This window comes from Artemia sp. Qi Xiang Cuo, chromosome 11, assembly GCF_049724085.1.
Source record: "Artemia sp. Qi Xiang Cuo chromosome 11, ASM4972408v1, whole genome shotgun sequence".
In the NCBI taxonomy this organism is placed as follows: Eukaryota; Metazoa; Arthropoda; class Branchiopoda; order Anostraca; family Artemiidae; genus Artemia; species Artemia sp. Qi Xiang Cuo.
The window spans coordinates 63864725-63889433 of NC_142804.1; the positions used below are offsets into that span (position 1 = coordinate 63864725).

Below are 24709 nucleotides of genomic sequence, written 5' to 3' on the forward strand. Positions count from 1 at the left end.
TCAGGGCATTATATTCGCAAGAATCCTACTTTTAACTTAATCTCAGTCAGAAGGAGGGTCTCATTTGCAAGTGTCTTCTGGAAGTTTCAATCAAATTAAACGAGCTAGACAACCAGAAACGTAAGAAGCCTTGGGAGGTTCGCCCCTTTGGACAGCCCCCCTCCGAAATGTCACCATTTTAAGGTATTTTCTGCAGCTTTTTATAATTGTCATACAATTCACTTATGCGTTTTAAATTTGTTTTGAAAGGTTTGTTGGCCTCAAAATGTGATTTTTATGGTTGCCACCCCTTCTTACCTTAAGCACAGCTACTTTTTCCTTTTAAACCAACCAGATACTTTCGATTCCTTTGGCTGAATTCTAACCTGTCTTCCTCCACTTATTTGAGGCGGAGGGCTAGGTTCGTCCTCATCCACTTCTCGTTTCCGAGGAGGTCGGGGTGGCTTTCCTCGAGGTCCAGATACTTGCTGAGGTGTGGGAGGTGGCTGACGGTTGCTTTAAAAGATAGTTTTCTGTCATTATGTGCTCAAAAGATGAAATGTATACATTAGCGTTTTCGTGAAAAAAAAGAACATGATTCGAACGGTAAATATTTTTGCCGGACTTTTCACCTTCCATCCAAAATTCCCCAACAAATGAACCTCGTACAACCTCATAAATAGTGATGTATCCTCAGAAAAAAAAAGTAAAAGCTATATAAAAGGAACACTAGGTTCTCTGTTCACTGTGACTACTAGGTACTACTAGGGTACTGCTAGGGACATAAAAGGGACTACTAGGTTCTCTGTTCACTGTGACTACTAGGTACTACTAGGACTACTAGGGTACTACTAGGGACATAAAAGGGACTACTAGGTACTAGGTTCGTTATGAGGGTCACAACTTAGATGCTATTGGACATCAGACTCTTAAAATGGGTTATATTTTTGGCAGTTCATTTCAGTTTTTGCTAGTACGTTATACTTATTAAAGTAGATTGTTGCTTATTCAAAAACAAAATTATAAATACTGTAACCATATTTCAAAATGTTTCTTTTAGCCTAATTTTACAAAGTTAATACTTTAGAAAAAAAAACCTAAAGTTTTTCCCAGCACTTTTCAGTTGTTTTTTAAGAGCTTTACACCTTTTAGAAGTAGGTCATACTCCAAGAGAAACCACAAATAAAAGTTCTATAGCCATACTTAAAAAAAAACTACAAAACTTTTTTTCACTACTTATCATTTTTTTTTTTTTAATAGGTTATGCTTCCTAAAAGAGGGTTATACTCCAATAAAAACCACAATTATAATTGCTGTAACCAAGGCCGTATTCCGGGGGGGAGGTACCAGGTTTGGATCCCCGATAAATTTTTGTCCGACTCAGTTTTTCACAAACCAACCCTCCGAGCCCCCCCCCCCCCCGAACAAAAATCCTGGGTATGTCCTTGGCTGTAACCATGCTTTTAGAAAGTTTCTTTCATAAAAATGAAACAGGCCGTATTTAAAACGTTGACATTCCTGCCTTCTTCTTTTTATATAAAACTACGAGGCATGAACATCAGCATCAATAGCTATTTTTCGTGACGTAAAAAAAAGTTAATTACAGTCTAATTTTCAAGGTTTTCATTATGCATGCGGTTTAAATCAATCCAGGCATTAAAATATTATACTCAAATGCAAAAGAAAAAAGGTGTTAAATTGTTTAAATTAGCTTCTGGCCTTTGGTTGTCAAGCATCACTTTATTCTGGAACCTTGAGCAGTGTTAAGAGTTAATGTATTGCAAAAAGAATTTTATCATCATTTGTATTTTAGACATTCACGGATCGAGCAGCCAAATCGAAAAGGTTATGAAAGTTCATTTTTTCATGCGCGTTGTTTTTTTTTTACTCAAGGTCATTTGGGGTGATAAAAATACCAAAAAATCCGTTTGTTGAAGACTTGGCCAAAACTCTAAACTATTTCTGAGTAAAACGTGTTATATTGTCAATAAGAAAGCAACAATTTTTTTTTCAAAATATGTCTCAGAAAACTTTTATTCAAACCGATTCGCAAAATACCATTTCACGAGCTCTTGTTATTTACAGTGAATTTAATTTGTGTTTCTAACCTTGCATCAGTTAATCCAAAAAAAAAGAGGGAGTTGAGGTGGGCATGCGCACAAGAATTTATTTTAGAGGAAGTCTAATCATGAATATAAAAAGTAGTCTTATAATTTGAATAAGAAGTGCCCAGAAATTCTGAAAAAATAGGACTAAGCCAGGCCATGAGTCCCCCCTCCTCTTCACGTCTCTGAGCTTAGGCGCTTGGACCATGATAAGGCTTTGCTCGATTTTAGTAAGGATCTACTTAAAAATAGAAAAAATATATATAAATCACATTCCTAGAAGAAACAGAGGTTGTTCGTCAAGAACTGTCAAAAAAACCATTCCCTATAGAAATTTCGTAAAAACAAAAAAGGTTACATGCAGAATATGGGGTAAAGCCACGTGTGGGTTAATATTTTTCACCTTGAATAGTGGCAACCTATCTGGTATATGGTTTTCCCCTCAGAACGTTCCATCCTTTGGTAGTTAGGTCCAGGGTTACCACCCCTAGTGATTTATCACTATTTCTATAGTGATTTTTATGTTGCCAAGTTGTTTTTATTCTAGCTAGTGATTTATAGTAATTTTTGCTCTAAAACTATTAATGTTTTCCTAAATCTAGTGATTTTTCATGATATAGCGCGTATATTTATGATTCAATCGAATAAGTCATACAAGAAGCTAATTAATAAAAAAAAACACAAAATAAGGATTCACTACAGTTCCAAATATGTTCCAGATTAGCATTTATGCAAATATACCATTTTTAAAACTTCCCGATTTCCCACCATATGTCCAAATCAGATATAGATTTCAGAGCGTTATCATCAAGATAATAGGCGAACCTAGTTAATCGTAAAATTGGAAGATGTTCTTTGACGATAAATAAAAGTTCAAATAGGGATAAAATCCTTTTAATAGACAGTGATGATGATAACAGTGATAGAAATTCACAAAAATACCAGATATTTCGGTCACATATACAGTGACCGTCATCAGTAGCCTAGTATGTTTTACTTTTGATGACGGTCACTATGTGACCGAAATATCTTGTATTTTTGTGAATTTCTATCACTGTTATCATAATCACTGTCTATTAAAAGGATTTTATCCCTATTTGAACTTTTATTTATCGTCATGGAAAGGTAGTGTGGTCTCTGAAATTATTTAAGATGTTCTATACTTCCTATTTCACAACATTTGCTCAGGTCGAATTTTTATTTTAGTATTTATAGTTTTTTCTCTCTGTATTTTATCGTTCAAATTATATTTTCTTCTGTTAAAACCTTTGAAAGTGGAGTGTATGGTGGATATGAACACACCCACTACATCCGCAAATAGAAAAGAAATAGAGTCATTGAACAATAAGAAGGTAGGTATACATTAAATATAGTTTTCTGAATGAAAAAATAAATCATTGAAAAAAATAGGACTTAGTGCTTTTCATAATTGGATTTATAATATAACTAGATAGATTAAATCGATCATAGTTTGATGACTGAAGTCGGTTGGAAGTAAGGGAATTATATCTACTCTGGGAATTGTCTAGTTATTTTAATCTTTTCTTCTAATATCTAATCAAAACTCCAATAATTCTCCAAATTCCCTTATTTGTAACTGAAACACCTAATATGCACAGTTAAAATCCAATTCTTTAATTTTTTGGATTTATGTGCTAACATATCAAACAGTTTGTGGTAATGAAATGTAAAAATGGAGCAACAATAGTCAAAACTCTAGAAACAGAATTTTGATATCAATCGATATATTATCGGCTTATAATGTTCATTCCAGATATATAAAATTCATTAAGCTTAGTTTTACCCATAAAAGGCTAAGAAACTGTGAAAATTTCCCTGATTTTTGAAAGAGAGAGGAAACATCCACTAAAAGTCGAATAATTGTAATAAAAATCAAACCATTAGATTCGGCGTTCAGAGAACCTTAGTGAACAGGTTCCAAGCCCCTATCTACAAAAGTGTTCAATTTTGTATTATTTGCCAGAAGAAAGATTGCGGATGCGTGTTAATTTGTTTTTCCCCAAAGGCGATCGTATTGAACCAATGATCCTAGAACATCGGGGGAGGGCTCATTTGAACGGAATTTAAATTTTCTGGTGTCCCTTTTTATTCTACCAAAAAAATCGGACAGGTTCCGAAACTATACCTTTAGATTTAACATAGCCCACACAGCCCATGAGGATAGGTCTGGGGATGAAAGTATGCTAACCATAATTTGCTAAGGATAATAAAGATAATGTACAATCAATGAAAACCGCTTTCAATGTCACAAAGACAATAACGGGTAACAGAATGCATTGGACTTCTATAACTTAGGCTATATGTTTGCACATTAGGGGGGTGGGGGTAATGTTAGGTTTCTTTACACCTGCACCCCCCTAATCTGCAAATATATAGCCCAAATTATATTATTATATAAACTAAAGTATTATATTTTCATTATATTTTGGTACATTTCATTAGGATTAACATAGCTTTACTTCTTGGGTGTGTTCCGTATAATTAACAAGTACCTCTTTTTTTTTACTAAAGAAGCAATAAGACCGATGCTTATCGAAACTTGTAGGTGGGACACATTTTTTCCATGAAAACATAAAAAGGCCATTTTCAAAACTGTCTCTGGTGTCCCGGTAATTATACTAGGTAAACTAAAGTAAAGAGAAAATAGTTTAAACCAAGGTTTTTTATCGACAAGGCAAAAAAAAATAAAAATAAAAAGTAAATATTTGGATTAGATCACAGATAACCAATTTTCAGGGATCGTGATATAAGCCAAGGGTACCGATTCGGAAAAAAGGGAGGAAGCAAGGATTTTTTTCTATTCTCTGCATAAGGATACAAAAAGACATTTTTCAAAATTCCAAGGGTAATTTTCGCTTGAGAAAAAATAAAACATGAATCTAAAGGTATTTTTTCACATAATTTTTATCCCCTTCCTATAGGTGCGCCTGTATAGAACATGGTAAAGAGACAAAACAATCATTAATTACAATGATAAAGAGTATTATAATTCTAGTGATATTTAGTGATTTCTAGTCAATAATCTAGTGATTTATGTGCTGATTTAGTGATTTTTTTCTCAAAAATCTAGTAATTTTTGTCCCCGGGTGGCGACCCTGGTAGGTCGCAAAGCCTGATAATACAGGAAGGGGTTTGGTATGAAGACGAAAACGGTGATCGAACTTTTGAAAACAAGCATGAATCAATTTGCATGAAAGAGTATGATTTTAAAGGCACAAAAATTGTTTGAGTTCTACATTGTGTCGGACCATTTGATACTTTTGAAGGTACTTGTGTATTATCCCGAACATACTCAACAAGTGAAGTTAAATTATTCTTATTGAAATATACCAAAATATGATGAAAAAATAATACTTTAGTAACAAAATTATTGAAACTACAACAGAGAATTATGGAAAGCCGGCCACCCAGAACACATCATACACCTAATCTAACCTAACCACCTCTATATATTTAATATTTAATTAAAATAAACCTGCATCGTAGTTTATTTCACGAAGGAATAAGTTAATTATAGCCGAACGCGAGAGAAAAACCGGTTGTACTCCGATCAAACAAAACAAACTTCATGAGTGTGTTCGGGATAATACACAAGTAGGCTACCCTCTTAAATTTAAGGGCATATTTGATATGAATGTCATTAATCCTCTTCAGTTGTACTTGTATCTAGATTACATTCCCGAAGCTTCTAGCATCTTTCTGAACACCAAGGTTACGGCCAGTACTCAATGGCTTTTGGAAGACGATCATAGGTAGCGCGCTAGCCCTGCCTCAGTAAAGAATGATGTTGGCACAATGTGTTTTTTTTTTCTCCATACCCGGGCACTTCGTATCGAAGGAGTTGTCGTAGAAACTTCGAAAAGGGCTCATTCTATTCACACAAAATTATTGAAACTACAACAGAGAATTATGGAAAGCCGGCCACCCAGAACACATCATACACCTAATCTAACCTAACCACCTCTATATATTTAATATTTAATTAAAATAAACCTGCATCGTAGTTTATTTCACGAAGGAATAAGTTAATTATAGCCGAACGCGAGAGAAAAACCGGTTGTACTCCGATCAAACAAAACAAACTTCTTGAGTGTGTTCGGGATAATACAGAAGTAGGCAACCCTCTTAAATTTAACGGCATATTTGATATGAATGTCATTAATCCTCTTCAGTTGTACTTGTATCTAGATTACATTCCCGAAGCTTCTAGCATCCTGCTGAACACCAAGGTTACGGCCAGTACTCAATGGCTTTTGGAACACAATTTTAGGTAGCGCGCTAGCGCTGCCTAAGTAAAGAACGATGTGGGCACAAGGTCTTTTTTTTCTTTCTCCATACCCGGACTTGGTATCAAAGGAGTCGTCGTAGAAACTTCAAAAAGGGCTCATTTGATTGGAAATTTGAGTAGCTAGTACCCTTTTTAATAGTCGAAAGTGATTGGAGGGCAACTATCCCCCCCACACGCCCTGCATTCCCCCAAACAAATCCAATCAAAATTTTGAGATAGCCATTTTGTTCAGCGTAGTTGATTTCCAGATAGAAAATATGTTTTAGAGGAAGAAACTCCCCCCCAAACCTCGGGGCAAGGGTTTTAAGTTATGCCCTGAGGGCATATAAGAACGATGTTGGCACAATGTGCTATGTATTATTTTTTCCTTTAGAGCAGGGTACTTAATATGGAAGGGGTCGTCGTAGAAACTTCAAAAGGGGCCCATTCGATTGGTAATTGAGAGTTCTAGTGCCATTTTTAATAGTTGAAAGTGATTGGAGGGCCACTATCCCCCCCCCCACGGCCATCATTCCCCCAAATACATCCAACCAAAATTTAGAGATAGGCATTTTGTTCAGCGTAGTTGATTTCCAGATAAAAAATATGTTTTTGGGGAAGGAAACTCCCCCACAACCCTCAGGGCAAGGGTTTAAAGTTATGCCCTGGGGGCATATAAGGTTTTTATAGAAGGTGTTGTTGTAGAAACTTCAAAACAGGGTCATTCGATTGGAAATTCGAAGGGCTAATACCCTGTTTAATAGTCGAAAGTGATTGGAGGGCAACTAGCCCCCCCCCACTCCCATCATTCCCCCAAATACATCCAATGAAAATTTTGAGATAGCCATTTTGTTCAGCTTAGTTGATTTCCAGATAGAAAATATGTTTTTGAGGAGGACACTCCCCACAACCTTCAGGGCAAGGGTTTTAAGTTATGCCCTGGGGCATGTAAGGTTTTTATAGAAGACGTTGTCGTAGAAACTTCAAAAAAGGCTCATTTGATTGGAATTTCAAAAGGGCTAGTGCCCTTTTTAATTTGTCGAAAGTGATTGAAGGGCAACTAGCCCCCCCCACCCCCATCATGTCCCCAAACACATCCAATCAAAATTTTGAGATAGCCATTTTGTTCAGCGTAGTTGATTTCCAGATAGAAAATATGTTTTTGAGGAGGACACTCCCCCAGATGCCTCAGGGCAAGGGTTTTAAGTTATGCCATGGGGGCACATAAGGTTTTTAAAAAGGCGTTGCCGTAGAAATTTCAAAACAGGCTCATTCGATTGGTAATTCAAAGGGCTAGTGCCCTTTTTAATAGTCGAAAATGATTGGAGGGCAACTATCCCCCCCCTCCCCACGCCCATCATTCCCCCGAACACATCCAATAAAAATTTTGAGATAGCCATTTTGTTCAGCGTAGTTGGTTTCCAGATAGAGAATATAATTTCGAGGAGAACACTCCCCCACAACCCTCAGGCCAAGAGTTTTAAGTAATGCCCTGGGGGCATATAAGGTTTTGATAGAAGACGTTGTCGCAGAAACTTCAAAAGGGGCTAATTCAATCGGGAATTCAAAGGGCTAGTGCCCTTTTTAATAGTCGAAAGTGATTGGAGGGCAAATAGCACCCCTCCCACGCCCATTATTTCCCAAAGCACTTCCGATCAAAATTTTAAGATAGCCATTTTGTTCAGCTTAGTTGAAAGATTTGGAAATCAGGTCTTTAAGGATGATACCCCCCCCCCAGAGCCCTCAGGGCAAGGGTTGTAAGTTATGCCTTGAGGGCATATAAAGTTTTTATTGAGAGCGTTGTCGTAGAAACTTCAAAAGGGCTCATTCAATTGGAAATTGGAAGGGCTAGTGCCTTTTTTAATAGTTGAAAGTGATTGGATAGCGATTAACGCCCCTCTCATGCCCACCATTTTCACAAATACATCGAACTAAAATTTTGAGATATTCATTTTGTTCAACGTAGTTGAACGTTCTGGAAATTAGGTCTTTTAGGAAGATCACCCCCTCAAAGCCCTCAGTGCAAGGGTTGTAAGTTATGCCCTGGGGGCATATAAGGTTCATATAGGAAGTTGTACAAATCATAGGCACCGCGATCGCGCTGCGTAAGTAAAGAACGGGACACTCGAGAACGAGGCAAGAAACGGGGGCTAAGTAAAGTGGAGGACACGCCCCCACAGCCCTCAGAGCAAGGGTTTTAAGTTATGCCCTGGGGGCATATAAGAACGATGTTGGCTCAATGAATTATTCATTAATTTTTTCCTTTAGAGCATGGCACTTCGTAATGAAGACGTTGTCGTAGAGACTTCAAAAAGCGTTCATTCAATTGGAAATTGAATTGGCTTGTGCCCATTTTATAATTTGAAAGTGATTGGAAGGCGACTAACACCCCTTCCACGCCCACCATTTCCCGAAACACATCCAATCAAAATTTTGAGATAGCCATTTTGTTCAGGATAATTGATTTCCAGATAGAAATTATGTTCTTGAGGACAGTCCCCTACGGTCCTTAGGGCAAGGGTTGTAAGTTATGCCCTGGGGGCATAAAAGGTTTTTTATAGAAGGCGTTGTCGTAGAAACTTTAAAAAAGGCTCATTCGATTGGAAATTCAAAGGGCTATTGCCCTTTTTAATAGTCGAAAGTGATTAGAGGGTACCTAACCCGCCTCTCACGCCCACCTTTTCCCCAAACACATCTAATCAAAACTTTGAGGTATCTATTTTATTCAACGTAATTTTAAGTTCTGGAAATTAGGTCTTTAAGGATGACAACCCCCCCCCCCCATAGCCCTCAGGGCAAGAGTTGTAAATTATGCCGTGAGGGCGTATAAGGTTTTTTATTGAAAGCGTAAAAACTTCTAAAGGGCTCATTCACTTGGAAATTGAATGGGCTAGTGCCGGTTTTAATAGTTGAAAGTGATTAGAGTGCGACTAACACCCCTCTCACGCCCACCATTTTCCCAAACACATCCAATCAAAATTTTGAGATAGCCATTTTGTTCCACGAAGTTCAAAGTTCAGGAAATTACACCTTTAAGCAGGACACTCCCCCAAAGTCTTCAGGGTTATAAGTTATGCCCTGGGGGCATTTTTAAAAGGGTGAAAATTGCTGAAAATTTGTCTCCAGCATACAAATAGCAGGCCAAACTAAAGTCTTGAAAAACGAAAAGATAAAAAGTATTATTTTCTTTTTCCCTGAAAAGACTATGTCAATATAAAACGAACAGAAATTAATTTAAAAAAACATTTCAGAAAATAAGTTTTTCAAAGAAAAGTAAAGAACTCCATTACACAAAAAAATGAGCAAAAATAAAATCAAACAATCTACCAAGCGTGAAACAGCCAGAAATCAGCATCGATAAATGAATTAAACCCAAAACGAACGTTAATTACAATAAACAACCGAGTCAAACTCATAACGAGCAGAAATTAACATAAGTTGGGCGCAAAACCCCTAACCCTTCCCAAGGCCAGAACAAAATTTGCAGTTTACTGAAAAAATACAAATGAATGTGCATTGTCAGTTTAATATACAATATTTAGTAATCAAAATGTTAATATTATTTGATTTATTAAAGTTATAAAAGTAAAAATATTTTTTTCAGTAAAGTGCAAATTTCGTTCAGGCCTTGGGAAGGCTCAGAACTCAGTCCTTGTCAAGGTTTCTTTGTCCAGGGCTCCATTTCAACATGTAAACGATCCAAGGTTATCCACCTGCTTTACTATCTCAGTAGACATAGGAGCCGATGTCTGGCACATAGATGGCTCAACAGACAAAATTTTATTTTTTTGTACAAATTATGGTCGTAAGTACAAAAAGTACCGGGCCCAGTAGCGTCGATTAATGAAATTCAGAGGGTGGGGGCGACAACTATTTTAGGTACGTCTTTGTTAGCTAGTACACACTCGAGAATTTCGATCGCGAAAACCGGTTTTCACGGTCTTTATACCAGACAATTAGCTTTGGCTCGGTGGAAAACTTCATTGTAGCTTTATTTTAATTAAATATATAGTTGGTATTTTGGTTTAGGTTAGGTTAGGTTACGTATTTAATATAATGCGTTGTTGGACGGCCCCCATTCCATAATTCTTGTTCTAGTTTCCATAATTTTGTTACAAACATATTATATTTTCATCATATTTTGGTTTAATCCAATTGATTATTATCAATATTTCATAAGGTTTAATCTAACTTCAGTTCTTGAGAGGGCCCTAGCTAACAAGGAAGTACCCTATTTTACAATATATAGAGTGTGATCATTTTTGTTGCTTTTTTCAATGCTTTCAATGACATTACAAAATACCCCTCAAAAAGATATTTTTCGCAATATGAGAGGGGAGATCTAGAGAAGCAAACAAATCTAGGGGAAGCCAATCGCCCCCCAATTGAAGTCAATGGCAGGGTCGGAGGGACAAAGCAGCATAAGCTTTATGTCTGCCTCAGTAAGTGGGCAACCCTATAATTTAAACGAGAATAGATTTAAGCGGGGAATATGTTGGGATCGAAATGGTATCTTCTAGTCACTTTCTCCTAATTACTTCGGCAGCTTCATATGGCTATAGGGCTTTTTTTTTTCTGGATTCAATCATTTTTCATTAAGAATTATATAAGAACTTTCATAAAATAAAGATTGCGTGACAAAATGAATGAAAACATAATTCAGCAAAACTGTCATGCCAACTCAAAGGGCTGGTCGATGTTCTGATAAGATAATCTCGCAATTATAGTACAAATTGAAAAATATAGCTATTGGATTTGACGTTAGGGTAAAAAAATACATATATTCTTATTAATATCGCCTTCAGTTCATTTCGTAGCTGTGATTACACAATCCGGGATTACGACTCAAAACCAAAAAAACCTTTATCGGTCTGATAACTAAAATACGAAAGTCCATGCTAAAGTTTGACTCTTATATATGTTAATTAAAAAAAAAACTTTCCGAAAAAGAAGTTTTTCAATGAAAAGTAAAGAGCCATATTAAACTTAAAACCAGCAATGATAAATTCATATAATAATTCAAACTCGAAACGACCAGAATTACTATTAATAAATAAATACAACCCAAAACGAACAGAAATTAAAATAAACAATCATAGCAAGCATACAGACAAAAGGTACTAACATATATGAATAAATAAATTTTAAAACGAGTAAAACTTAAATTGAATTTTAAAGTCAAACTTAAAACGAACAAAAATCATTACAAAAACAGGAGTTTGGCTACTGTCCTTTTCCGCCTTCCCTGACCGTAAAATCTAAAGCTTGGTGTTGCTTGATAATGCTAATATGCCATTTTGACAATTAGCATGCATTTAGTGTGTTTTTATTTTGTTCAGAATCCCCTAAATTTGCCCGAAAGTGGTCACAAGTAAATGTAGTTCACGTTTGAGAATGTGTAGAACGTTCAATGCAAAATTATAGTGATCATTCAGAATCAAAAAAGTAGGAAAATGTTGAAAGAATTAACATAATTATATTATTTATAAATTGTTATGTTTGTCAAATTTTATAGTAATAGACCTATGCATATGACTGAAATATCGACTTAGCATGGGATTAGAATCATATGACAGGGTTTTAGCCTATTTGTGGGAGCAAAAATAGGGTGTCACTCTAAGCAAGGGCGCCGGCAGAAAATTTTCCAGGGGGACCAAACACCAGAATATCAGTGGTGGTTGGGTGACAGGGAATATATTTCAGGGATTTTTTTTTGTAAGAATAAGTTTAATTTTGAATACCTTTAGGAAAAAAACTCTCAAACAAAAAGAGCAGTTAAATTGCATGCAAAATGAAACAAAATACCCCCCCCCCCAACGCCAGAGATCTTACTGAAAATCTCCTTATTAGATACATCATATCAGAGAACCCTACCGTAGAGGCTTCAAGCTTTCATCTTCCAAATGTAGAATTTTGCTTCTTTTTTTTCAGAAGAAATATCGTCGTTGCATGTTTATTTGTTTTGTTCTTTCCCAAGGGTGATTGTATCAAACTGAAGGTTTAAGATAATTGGGAGGGAGCTCATTCAAACGTAAATTTAAAGCTCTTTTTTAAGTGACCATACAGAATGGACCAGGGGGAAATCTTGTTTTCTTGCTATTTTAGGGCACAAAACTACGACTTTACCCCGAATTTGCAATCAATTTAAAATTCTGAAAAGCTAATTGATTTAAAAGTATGAATAACTACATTTTAGGCTTTCCAGTTGTAAAAGAAGTAATGCCACACGGCTGCAGCACTGGATTCAACCAAGTTGATTCGCTTTATTTATAATGAAATTAGGTTATGTTTGGCGATGTGTTATTGCGTATCGGCTATAATGAGGGAGGGATGAGTCATTGTTTAGGTGGGGGCAGGGTAGATTCCTAAAAAATATATTTTAATGGACAAACTTTTTACTCTTCACAGTGCTTCAGATAAATGTTGGAAGAGGTAGGGGGGACTAGGAATTACCTAAACTTTTTCTATATACAGCTAAATTGTAACGTTCCCATTTCTGCCAGCAGAGAGCTGGAAAAAGCAAGGCGGGATATCAATAATCTCACTTGGAATCTTCTTTGGGGTGGCTAATACTGCTAGGAACTTAGTTTTCAGCAATTTTAATGGTGTCCTTTTCTTTTTCTATTTATATGAAGTACTTCAATGTATTTTAATAAATATATGTAATGTGTTTATCGATAAGAAAATCCTATTGTAGAGGTTTTGATGGCTTCAGCTATGTAGAGGACCAAGAGTCTCACAGAATTTCCATCCATACAAAGAATAATACCCCTTAGCATCCAACCAAAATTCTTTCGTAGTAATATGAACAAGGGCTTTTCACCAAAATTACTATTCATCGTCAATTTTTTAAGTATATTCAAATTTTATCCAAAACTTAAATTAAAAATTTAAACGTAGGACGGCACTAATGCACGTACAATTATTGTTTTACACATTTTAAAAGCAATTAACCAGGGATTTAAGGGACAAGAACCTCGAATTATATCTTGGTTAAGCTTGGGAGTTTTTTGGAAAACGATCAGAAATTAAATAAAAAAAGAGCTTTTCAACTGCAAGTAAGGAAAAGATTTGAAACCTATCTGAACAAATTATTCTTTAAGTGAAGGGGGCTGTCTCTTCCTTAGCTCCTTAATCTTTACCGTGAAGTTTGGCTTTTTCAAATTTTTTTTTTTGAAATTTTGCAATTGGAAAGATAAGATTTTTCAAAGCACTAAGAATACTTTTGTTTAATGAGCAAGGTGTTGACAAGTGGGTAGTCCCGTCCCCCTTTACAGAGCAATTTATATTTGTTTAAGTTTTGAACTTGCTCCTTACTTCAATTGAAAACCATTTTCTATTTGTTTAATTACATTTCACGAAACTGTAAAGTTTTATGGAAGCAGTATTTTTGGTAACGCAGAAAAAACGATCAATATTTCAATGATCTCTGTTTGGATTTTGATGGGTAATCAAACAGTTCGTGGTAATGAACTGTAAGTACGGCTCAATAGTAACCGAAACCCTAAAAAATTGAATTTTGATACCAATTGATATATCAAAAGAATTAGCTTATTCTGATGATTCCAAATATGTAATATCCATTAAGTTTAGATTTACCCATCAAAAGCTACGAGTCTGAGAAAATTTGTCTGGTTTTAAAAAAAAGGGGGTAAGACCCATGGGCGTAGGGAGAGGTGGGCAAGTGGGGCAGCTGCCCCCCCCTAGACCTTCAAATTTACATTAGATACGGCTGAAAAAGCAGATAGTTGGAAAAGCAATTGGTAAAACGCCCTCCATCACACTATGGACTGCCCCCTCCCCCTCCTAGACAATATGCTGCCTACGCCCATGGAAAGATCCCTCCCCCCGAAGTCATATAATTTTAATAAAAATTACACCATCAGATTCAGCGTATCAAAGAACCCTACTGTAGAGGTTTCAAGCTCCTATCTACAAAAATGTGGAATTTTGTAATTTTTGCTCAGAAGAAAGATGCGTGTTTATTTGGTGTTTTTTTTTCTAGGGGTGATCGTATAGACCCAGTGGGCCTAGACCGTCGAGAGAGGGCTAATTCTATTGTAAATAAAAGGTTCTAGTGCCCTTTATAATTGGCCAAAATAATTGGAGGGCAACTAGGCCCCCTCCCACTCCACCTTTTTCCCAAAATCATCTGATCAAAATTTTGAGATAGTTTTTTTCTTCAGCATAGTTGAAAGGCCCGATAACTATGTCTTTAGAGATAAAATGGCCCCCTACAGCCCCCGGGGAAAGGTTTTTAAGTTATGAAATTTACCCATTGTTTATTTGTTATTGGGAATATTCATAGGCCTACATTTTTTCGGGAGGGGAGGGGATGAATAATTTTCTGCTCAGAGGATTTTACACAGCGAGAATTTTCCATGGAGAGGGAAGTTTTCAGGGGGTGAACTTTTCAGGGGAAATTTTACACTTGGTGAATTTGCCAGATTCCTAAACGAAATTTGTTTATGTCTTGCTTTTACCGATTCAATGTTAGGCGTGGAGATGTTAAGGGTAATTTTCCGGGGTAAATTTTCGCCTGGATTGCATTGCCCACAGGATATTTCTGTCGAGGATTTTTCCGTCGAGGTGGAGCCAGGTATCCTGGCGTTATTAAAAAAACGATCAGAAATACAAAAAAAACAAGTTTTTTCAACTGAAAGTAAGGAGCAACATTAAAACATAAAACGAACAGGAATTATTACGTATATGAGGGGGGGGTTCTCCTTCCTCTACCCCTCTTTCTTTACGCTAAAGTATAAATTGTGTGTCAATTCTTTACAAACAACTCCTGAAACACAAGAGTCGTTTAATTAGAACAATAATTATCTTTTTTTTAAGTGCCGAAAAACTGTAGCGCGAAGAGCGAGGTATTGAGGAGGAGGGCAACCCTCCTCATATAAGTAATAATTTCTGTTAATTTAAGTTTTAATGTTGCTCTTTACTTTCAGTCGTAAAAAACTTTTATTTTATTTAATGAAGCTTACAACCATTTTTCTAAAGGCAATGAGAAAAGTATGTTGATTAAAGTAAAAGTATATAAAAATCGAAAAAGTAATTAATTACAAAAATTAAACAAAACAATATTTCTAATCTAATTTTGAACACCAAAAACCAATATATTTGACACCTTTATACTTCATAACTGAACAAAATTAAATCAAACAGTTCGTGGTAACGAACTGTAAGTAAGGAGCGACCCGGCTCAATGGTAACCAAAACTCTAGAAAACGGGTTATTGATACCAATAGATATATCAAAAGAATCAGATTTCAATCCTGATTTCAAATGTTTAACTTTCATCAAGTTTAGTGCTACCTATCAAAAGTTACTCGCCTGAGAAAATTTTGCTGATTTTCAAAAAAAGGGGGAAAGACCCCCTAAAAATTATAGAACCTTAATGAAAATCACACCATCATATTCAGCGTATCAGAGAACCCTACTGTAGAGGTTTCAAGCTCCTATCTACAAAAATGTGGAATTTTACATTTTTTGCCAGAATAAAGATCACGGATGCGTGTTTATTTGTTTGTTTGTTTGTTTGTTTGTTTGTTTGTTTTTTTTTTTTTCCCAGGGGTGATCGTATCGACCCAGTGGTCCTAGAATATCGTAGAAGGGCTCATAGGAACGGAAATTAAAAGTTCTAGTGCTCTTTTTAAGTGACCAAAAAAAATGGAGGGCAACTAGACCCCTCCCACGCTGATTTTTTTCCCAAAGTCGCCCAATCAAAATTTTGAGATAGCCATTTTGTTCAGCATGGTTGAAAATATGATAAATATGTCTTTTAGGATGACTTAATCCCCCGAAGCTCCCAGAGGGAGGGCTGAAAGTTATGAACTTTACCCAATGTTAACATATAGTATTGGTTATTGGGAAGTATACAGAAGTTTTCAGGAGGTTTTTTTTCTGGTAGTGGGAGGGAAGGGTGGGTCGGTGGTTATGTTGGAGGATCTGTTCATGAAGGAAGTTTTCATGGGGGAAGGGAAATTGCCATGAAGGGGGCGCCGGACTTGCCAGAATTATTTATTGGTTATTGGGAAGTATACAATCATTTTCAGGAAGGATTTTTTCTGGAGGGGGGGGGGCTAGAGGAGGGGGTTACTCTGGAGAATATTTTCGTGGAGGATGTTTTTTTGGGGTAAGGGACATTTCTATGAAGGGGGAGCCGGATTTACAAGCATTATTTAAGAAACGATCAGAAATTAATTTTAAAAAAACAAGTTTTTTCAACTGAAATGTAAGAATGAATATTAGAACTTAAAACGAACAGAAATTATAACGCATGTGAGGGGGTTCTCCCCCAAGTCATTACCTCGCTATTTACGCTACAGTTTTTTTTTTAGTGCTTTCAAAAGAGCTATCTATTCTAATTAAACGGCCTGTATGATTCAGGGGTTTCTGAATAAAAATTTTTTCTAACTTTTAACGTAAAGAGCGTGGTATTGACTAAGGGGAGAACCCCTTCATATAAGTAATAACATATATATAACATAACAATAATTAAATTTTCTCAGGCTCGATACCAATAGATATATCAAAAGAATCAGATTTCAATGCTGATTTCAAATATATAATTTTCATCAAGTTTAGTGCTACCCATCAAAAGTTACGCGCCTGAGAAAATTTGGCTGATTTTCAAAAAAAGGGGGAAAGACCCCTAAAAGTTATAGAACCTTAATGAAAATCACACCATCATATTCAGCGTATCAGAGAACCCTACTGTAGAGGTTTCAAGCTCCTATCTACAAAAATGTGGAATTTTCCATTTTTTGCCAGAAGAAAGATCACGGGTGCGTGTTTATTTGTTTGTTTATTTTTTGTTTTTGTTTTTTTAAACCGGGGTTTTAGTATAAACCCCATGGTCCTATAATATCGTTGGTGGGCTCATTTGCACGGAAATTAAAATTTATATTTCCCTTTTCAATTTAAAAAAAAAAATGGAGGGCAACTAGGCCCCCTCCCACGCTCATTTTTTTCCCAAAGTCACCCGATCAAAATTTTGAGATAGCCATTTTGTTCAGCATGGTCGAAAATATGATAAAAATGTCTTTTAGGATGACTTGATCCCCCAAAGTCCCCAGGGGGAGGGCTGAAAGTTATGAACTTTACTCAATGTTAACATATCGTCCCCTGATTGTGGTTTTGTCGTAATTAAGGTTTTCAAAATTCTGAGAAAAACGACTTTGAAAATTTCACCTTTGCTGGAACTTACATGGTACAACCGATTTTCTTCGCAAATACATCAAAAAAAAAGAGAAAAAATAACAAGGAAGGTCTTCCCAATATGAGATGGAAAAGGTAAAGTTTTCATTGTCGAAACTTGAAATGAAATACAGATACGACAATCCGCCCTTAACGAAATGGGAGTAAACTTAGATACGATAAAATGGTGTGGGCTGCCTATTCTTTTCACCATGAAGATACGACAAACGAGTTCTGATGCAGCAATACTATTTGAAAAAGCAAAAAAATTACAAAAAACGTCAGAGTTTATTTTTTGTTGAGTTTCTTTGCTGGCCGCCGTTTTGCTTCATTGGAATCCTCCTCTGGACAGGGATATCGCGTAGACGGAGAGGCTTCCAAACTTTCAGCATCCCCCTTGGCCTTGTAGTACTGTTCAATCTTGGTTTCAAAATACTCCTTGTCTTGGCTGGGGATGAACTTCAAGAGATACTTGACATCTTTGATTTTCGCCTCAGGTTGATCAATCTTTTTGCCACAAAGTTTGGGCAAAACAAGACGTTCAACAGCACGAACAGCCGAAGTGTTGGGACACTTTTTAACCGAAGTACATTCTTGTGATATAGTAGCCATTTGCAAGTCTCCAGAGAAGGAAGTTTTGAACCAAACTCTCTTAGCGTTATCCTGACGGAACTCAAGTTGTTTTACCTTTGAATACGGTACCGACGAGTACTTGTACAGCTTTGCTGGCTTTTGAAAGTCAAAGAACTTTGACTGGGTCATTTGCAGGACATTAAAAGGATGTATCCTTCTTACTTTCAGTAGCTTCCTCACCAGATTTAGTGGGGGAAATAAATCAAGATACTTTAGCCCCCGCTCAATAGTGCTATGTACAGCATCAACATCCTGTATACTCGAATGACCTGGTTCACAATACTTCATAGCCACTTGTTCTAAGCGCGGAAATTTTCTTAGAACATCTTGGATGGCGAAGCTTATAATTGAGTTTCGGTTCTGGGAAACGCAGGAGTCCGACCAAGTAATTAACTGGCAGATATCAGGGTAAGTATCAAGGACTTTTTCCAGTATGGCCACTAGTCCACTAGCTATTTCGTTTGCTCCACGTCCAGCCTCAAACTCAGACCAAATGCAACAGTATAACTCATTGATTTTCTCTCCAGTCCTTATCTGAAATGAAAGAATTGCCGTGAGGTTGAATGCAGTTATCTTCCTTTTATAGAAAAAGGAAGTAACATTACCCCGGGGCAGCGGAAAAACATTCTCCAGATCAAAACAAAGTAGGGGAATAGTAGTATCTTCATAATATTGTAATTGCAACATACAGTAAAGGAGAAGCACTCAAAGATCATTTCTGTAGTTGGATTGTTGTCAAGCTCCTGTATGTTGTGTGTGGGTCAGATCACTTAGATCTTTAAGGGTGTGTCCAAGCCTGGCAGCTGAAGCTACAGGAAGATCCAGAGCTGTAAATTGCTTAACAGACAGGCTGCTGCATTACAAGGAAACACTACCAAACTATGACCATAGCCAAGATTTAGTCTGACCACTGATATGCACCCAAAATCATAACAAATCAGGTAGCCTATTAAATAGGCTACCTGATTTGTAGCCTATTTAATATTTTGTTCCAAGAGTATATCAAATTTTAATATACTCTTGGAACAAAATATTAGTCAATTCCACAAAAATGAGGTACCTGGAGTCCTGCAAATATTGTGCAGCTTGTGCGGATGTAAACAATATCCGTTTGGGTCTCATTGTGAAACTTTAACCAAATCTTTTCTTCTTCAAAAGTATACATTGACGGAGTTACGACAAAAATGCCCATGTAATTTTCCCATACGAGGTACGACAAAACCGCTCTTAACAAAACGGCAAAATGTGAGATACGATAAACGAGAAATCTAAAACTGGGGCACTTCTAGCTGAGCTACAACAAAATGGTCGACGGAATCGGATAGAGCAAAAAATTTCACGTTAGATGGCAGTCCTAGTTCCGTTTCCCGAAAAAGTCGCAGATACGACAAAACCGCTCTCAGGGGACGATATAGTATTGGTTATTGGGAAGTATACAGACGTTTTCAGAGGAGATTTTTTCTGGTAGGTGGGGGAAGGAGAGGGTCGGGGGCTATATAGGGATCTTTCCATAAGGAAGTTTTCATGGGGGAAGGGAAATTGCCATGAAGGGGGCGCCGGACTTGCCAGCATTATTTATTGGTTATTGGGAAGTATACAACCATTTTCAGGAAGGATTTTTTCTGGAGGGGGGGCTAGAGGAGGGGATTACTCTGGAGAATATTTCCGTGGAGGATGTTTCTTTGGGGTAAGGGACATTTCTATGAAGGGGGCGCCGGATTTCCAAGCATTATTTAAGAAACGATCAGAAGTTAAATAATTAAAACAAGTTTTTTCAACTGAAATGTAAGAAGGAATATTAGAACTTAAAACGAACAGAAATTATAACGTATGTGAGGGGGTTCTCCCCCAAGTCAATACCTCGCTCTTTACGCTACAGTTTTTTTTTAGTGCTTTCAAAAGAGCTATCTATTCTAATTAAACGGCCTTTGTTATTCTGGGGTTTGTTAATAAAAATTTTTTTTAAATTTTAACGTAAAGAGCGTGGTATTGACTAAGGGTAGAACCCCCTCATATACGTAATAACATATACGTAATAAAAAAAACAATAAAAAAACAAGCGATACGGCTCAATAGTAATCGAAACTTTTAAAAACTAAATTTTGATGTCAATAAATGTATCAAAAGAATGTGTTTATAATGCTGATCCTAAATATATAAATTTTATTAAGTTTAGTATTACTCATCAAAGGCTACGAGCCTGAGAAAATTTACTCGATTTTTTAAAGAGGGGAGAAACATCCCCTACAAGTAAAAGAATTTTAATGAAAATCACACCGTCAGATTCAGCGTATCAGAAAACCCTATTACATAGGTTTCAAGCTCATATCTGCAAAAATCTGCAACTTTGTATTTTTTGCCAGAAGAAAAATATACGAATATAGAAGTTAGTTACGTAAGTTAATTTGTAAAGACATCCATTTATAAAAAGAAAAGTAAAATTTTTATGCAAATAAAAGCTGCATTAACTAAAAAACGATCAGAAATTAAATAAAAAAAACAAGTTTTTTAAACTGAAAGTAAGGACCGACATTAAAACTTAAAACGAACAGAAATTATTCCGTATATGAAAGGGGCTGTCCCCTCCTCAACGCCTCGCTTTTTACGCTAAAGTTTGACTGTCTCACAATTTTATTTTTTAAAACAATAAAAAACTTTAGCGTAAAGAGCGAGGCGTTGAGGAGGGGACAGCCCCTTTCATATACGGAATAATTTCTGTTCGTTTTAAGTTTTAATGTCGCTCCTTACTTTCAGTTTAAAAAACTTGTTTTTTTTATTTTCTTTTTCAAAGCGACAAGTAGATAAATACAATCACTCCTGGAAAAATAGATAAATGATAATAGAACACAAAAAACGTATCCGTTAGGGGGAAAATACAAAAATTCCCAGCATTCCGTTCAGGGGAAACATCTCTGATTATAGTGGCTTCATAAATCAGCTCATGGGCGATACTCTGGTAATGCAAGCAAATGCTGACGGCCATATTTTACCGAAATGGCCCCTTATTAAGTTGTTTTCCTTGTGTTTTCTTTAATTATACGAACTTTCTTGCGTAGGCCCATGGGCGCCCATATGGAGGGACAGGGGGGGCGCCAGCCCCCCCCGGGCGGTATGATACTGCCTTATTTTTATATTTTTGTTCAGTGATTTCTCTTATATAGGATAAAAAGTGTCAATTAGACGTGGTTTGCCCCCCCCCTGGAATTCAGCTTATGGGCGTCCATGCGTAGGCCTACTAATAACTGCACTAATTACTAATAAACAAATACATATTTAGGACCTCATAAATAGCTGATTCTTTGATTTAGCATTATCAATAGTTAGGCTATTACACTTTCGTTATAGAGTCAAAATCGAATGGCAGGCAGTCAACGATGGGGCAACACACATTTCTTTCTATGATTTTTCCATATTCTGACTTTTTTCTTTTGGTTTCCTTATAATTACTTTATAGTCCCAAATTTCCAGGGGGGAGCATGGCCCACCTGCCCCCCCCCCCCCCTGCCGGAACCCATGACTTTAAGAGTTTCTTCTATTCCTCAAACTGGAATTTGCGATCGTAACAATCAAGACCGTACCCAGAGGGGGGGGGGGGGGGGTAGGGGGTTTTATAACCCCCTCGAAATGCTTGTTTGACTCGTAAAAACGTGACAAAAATGGATAAAAACAAATTTTTTATGCGTTTTTTGAGTTTCTTTTTTTGTGTAAAACCCCTCATGAAAAAAATCTTTGAGTAGGCTAAAACCCCCTCCGAAAAACAACCCAGGGTACGGCCTTGGTAACAATTAGTAAAGAGTAAGAAAGGTGAAACAAGTGTTCTAAAAAGGTGTTCTACCTAGCAAAGTATCGAAAAACAAGATCTTATCCAATGCTGTGAGTCATTTCGGCATTTCCTATGGGAATTACTTCGTACCATTTTTAAGACGAGCCTATCTGTACCATACAAAACATAAACATTTTAAAGCATATAGATTTACATATCCGGTATGGTCTAGTGGCTAGGATAGCTGGCTCTCACCCAGCAGGCCCGGGTTCGATTCCCGGTACCGGAAATATTTTAGATTCTTGGATATTTGGCAAATGCAGTCAGTAACTCAATTTCATTTTTCAAACTGAAAAAAAGTAGGATGTTCCTTTTTAAGTAGAAGAATATATTTCCAAAATTTCCATCTTCGTCAAATGGAAGAAAGATAGTAACCTTTTCTGAAGATAAATGTTAATTCATAACAGAACACACCTTCTGGTATAAACACCCCATGAAGTGTTGCAACTGTGAATCATGAATCATTGTTGCTGCAACACAAGTTATAGTAGCTATAGTTTTGGAATCCAACCCTCTAGCAGCACATCAAAAGTCCTAGCTGCTAATCTCAAATAAACCTAATTCATATTGAAAGGTCATTCTTATCGATGTAGTCATTCTTATAGATCGCGTATGGACATCCAATATCGCAGATGTACATATAAACCATACTTTGGTGAATTGAGTTGAGGATGAAAAGTAATACTGATACCTATTGATACCATTCTACAAAAATGTGCTCCTTTCTACAAAAATTTGGAATCAGAACCCAATCTGAGCTACCTAGGGGGGGAAGAAGAGGAGTCTTCAAACTCATCATCAGAACAATGAGGCACAGACGCAGAGGGGACCCTCGGGACCAGGATCTTCCCGAAATCCTATTTTTTTTCTCTGAATTTCTGGGCACTTTTTATTCAGGTTATAAATTTTATGTATTATGTCCCCCCTCCCTCCAGAAGTAAATTCTAGTGAAGTGTCTGAGATAAATAACCAGAGAGGTTTGCCAAATCTCAGCCAAACTACTAAAAAGTAACACATAATGCCACTGTTAGATCTTTTCAGTCGAGTATTCCTTTGGCCTCTTTGGCGGGGAACAAGGGGCCCCTAAATTCCTATCATAAGCACTTTTACCAAAAGGGGGGTAAATACAAACTGATCTAAAAAGCCATAACTATGTCATTAGCTCGTACTTCCCATCGAGTTTCGTTAAGACCCAATAACTCATTTTGGTAGATGTCTTATTACAAGAATTTAGGATATCTTTGACCCCACAACAGTCAAAATGGATACGGGTTCCCGGACACGCTAGATAAAGAATCTAGCGGCTCTTTACCTTTCTTTCTCTCGCAAAGCTCGGATCAGGTCCTGATTCCAAAAGCCACTTTTAGAACATTAGTTTTTGAGAGCCCTATCTGGTAAGTGCCTAAAAGACGGGAATACAGGTACCCCCTCCACCAGAGAGATCATAATGGGCACGGACCTCCGAAATGAGCATCTAGAATATTTGTTCTTATTTACGATTGATTCAACGGCATAAAAACTGTTGTTTTGTGTGTGTGTGTGTGTTGGTCAACTTCTATTCCTCTGGTTAGTCCAGGCAAGAGCGAACACAGACAGGAGGTGCCCGCGGGGCCTGAGACCCCTCGAAATCCTAAATTGTTCAAGTTGTGGAATTTCTGGGCAATTTCTTTTCAATGCATTGGACTTGTGTAATTTGGGCTATAGGCTATATCTGCACATTAGGGGTGAGGTGGGGGTTAGGTTACGCAAGGTTGTTTCATAATCTTGTTTCTAAAGTATTATTTTATCATCATGTTTTGTTGTTTTTATTAGGATAAACCTAAATCAGGTTGTAATTGTATTCAAGACGTGAAGTTTCACTTCTTGGGTGTGTTTTCAATAAGCAACAAGTACCAAAATAGGTTTTATCATTGGGTACCCCTAAAAAAAAAATGCGTACCTGAATCCAGGCGCTCTTTTTTGCGGGGAGGGGGACTTCGTTGAATTACCAACTTCTGTTTCAATGATTGTATTGTCTTGTTCGCGTACGCAACAATTTGTAAGATCATATTTCTAAAAAAAATTTAGCCGATTTCTATTTAATTTAATAATGTTGTTGTTATTTCTTGCCATACAAATACATTCGCGCTAAGAAAAAAGAAAGAAAACAAACGCCATAAGTCGTTTACTTTATACAACTATCAAAATTCCTTTCTTCAAATTTGAGTATTCGTGGCGGCAGGCCAACCATTTATGGACATTGTTTGCTCCATATTTAGTAGGCCTCTAGACGTGAAAATAATCCCAGCGATGAACCTGAGCAGAAAAAAACCTATAATAATTAGCCACCGCCCTAGACCCACCTAAGGCTTAATTTAATACCAATTTTATAATGGGAAGATTACAACCAAATTAGGAAAGGGTCGTTGGCCGGGTAGCTTCTTCGAAATCAAGTATTTCGCATCTGGTTTTTTCGCCATTTGTAAAAAGCTAACAATCAAGACAGGTTAGATGCATACTGCTTCATTAACCCCCGGAAGGATTGATCAAGGATTATGTCCAAGCATAAACCATTTGGGTACTTGTGCATTATACCTAAACCAGCGCTATAGACTGTAAAAGGAAACCAGACACGAAACCGGTCAAACGGTTATTTTCAAGAGATAAATGAATTGCAAAGCATGGTTTCTCATTGAGTTT

At 36.7% G+C, this 24709-nt stretch overlaps 1 protein-coding gene and 1 non-coding gene across 3 annotated transcripts in view; one reads left to right on the forward strand and one right to left on the reverse strand.

The window, feature by feature from the left end:
- Positions 1–24709, reverse strand: part of blo (bloated) — a 162215-nt gene that overhangs the window by 35668 nt on the left and 101838 nt on the right. For both annotated transcript variants that reach the window (XM_089096941.1, XM_089096940.1), the window contains one exon: positions 298–495. In XM_089096941.1, coding sequence (XP_088953067.1) covers positions 309–495 — 187 coding nt within the window. In that variant the 3' untranslated portion in view covers positions 298–308. The remainder of the gene's footprint in view (positions 1–297; positions 496–24709) is intronic.
- Positions 22188–22259, forward strand: TRNAE-CUC (transfer RNA glutamic acid (anticodon CUC)). The gene has a single exon. It is a non-coding gene; the product is annotated as a tRNA-Glu (tRNA).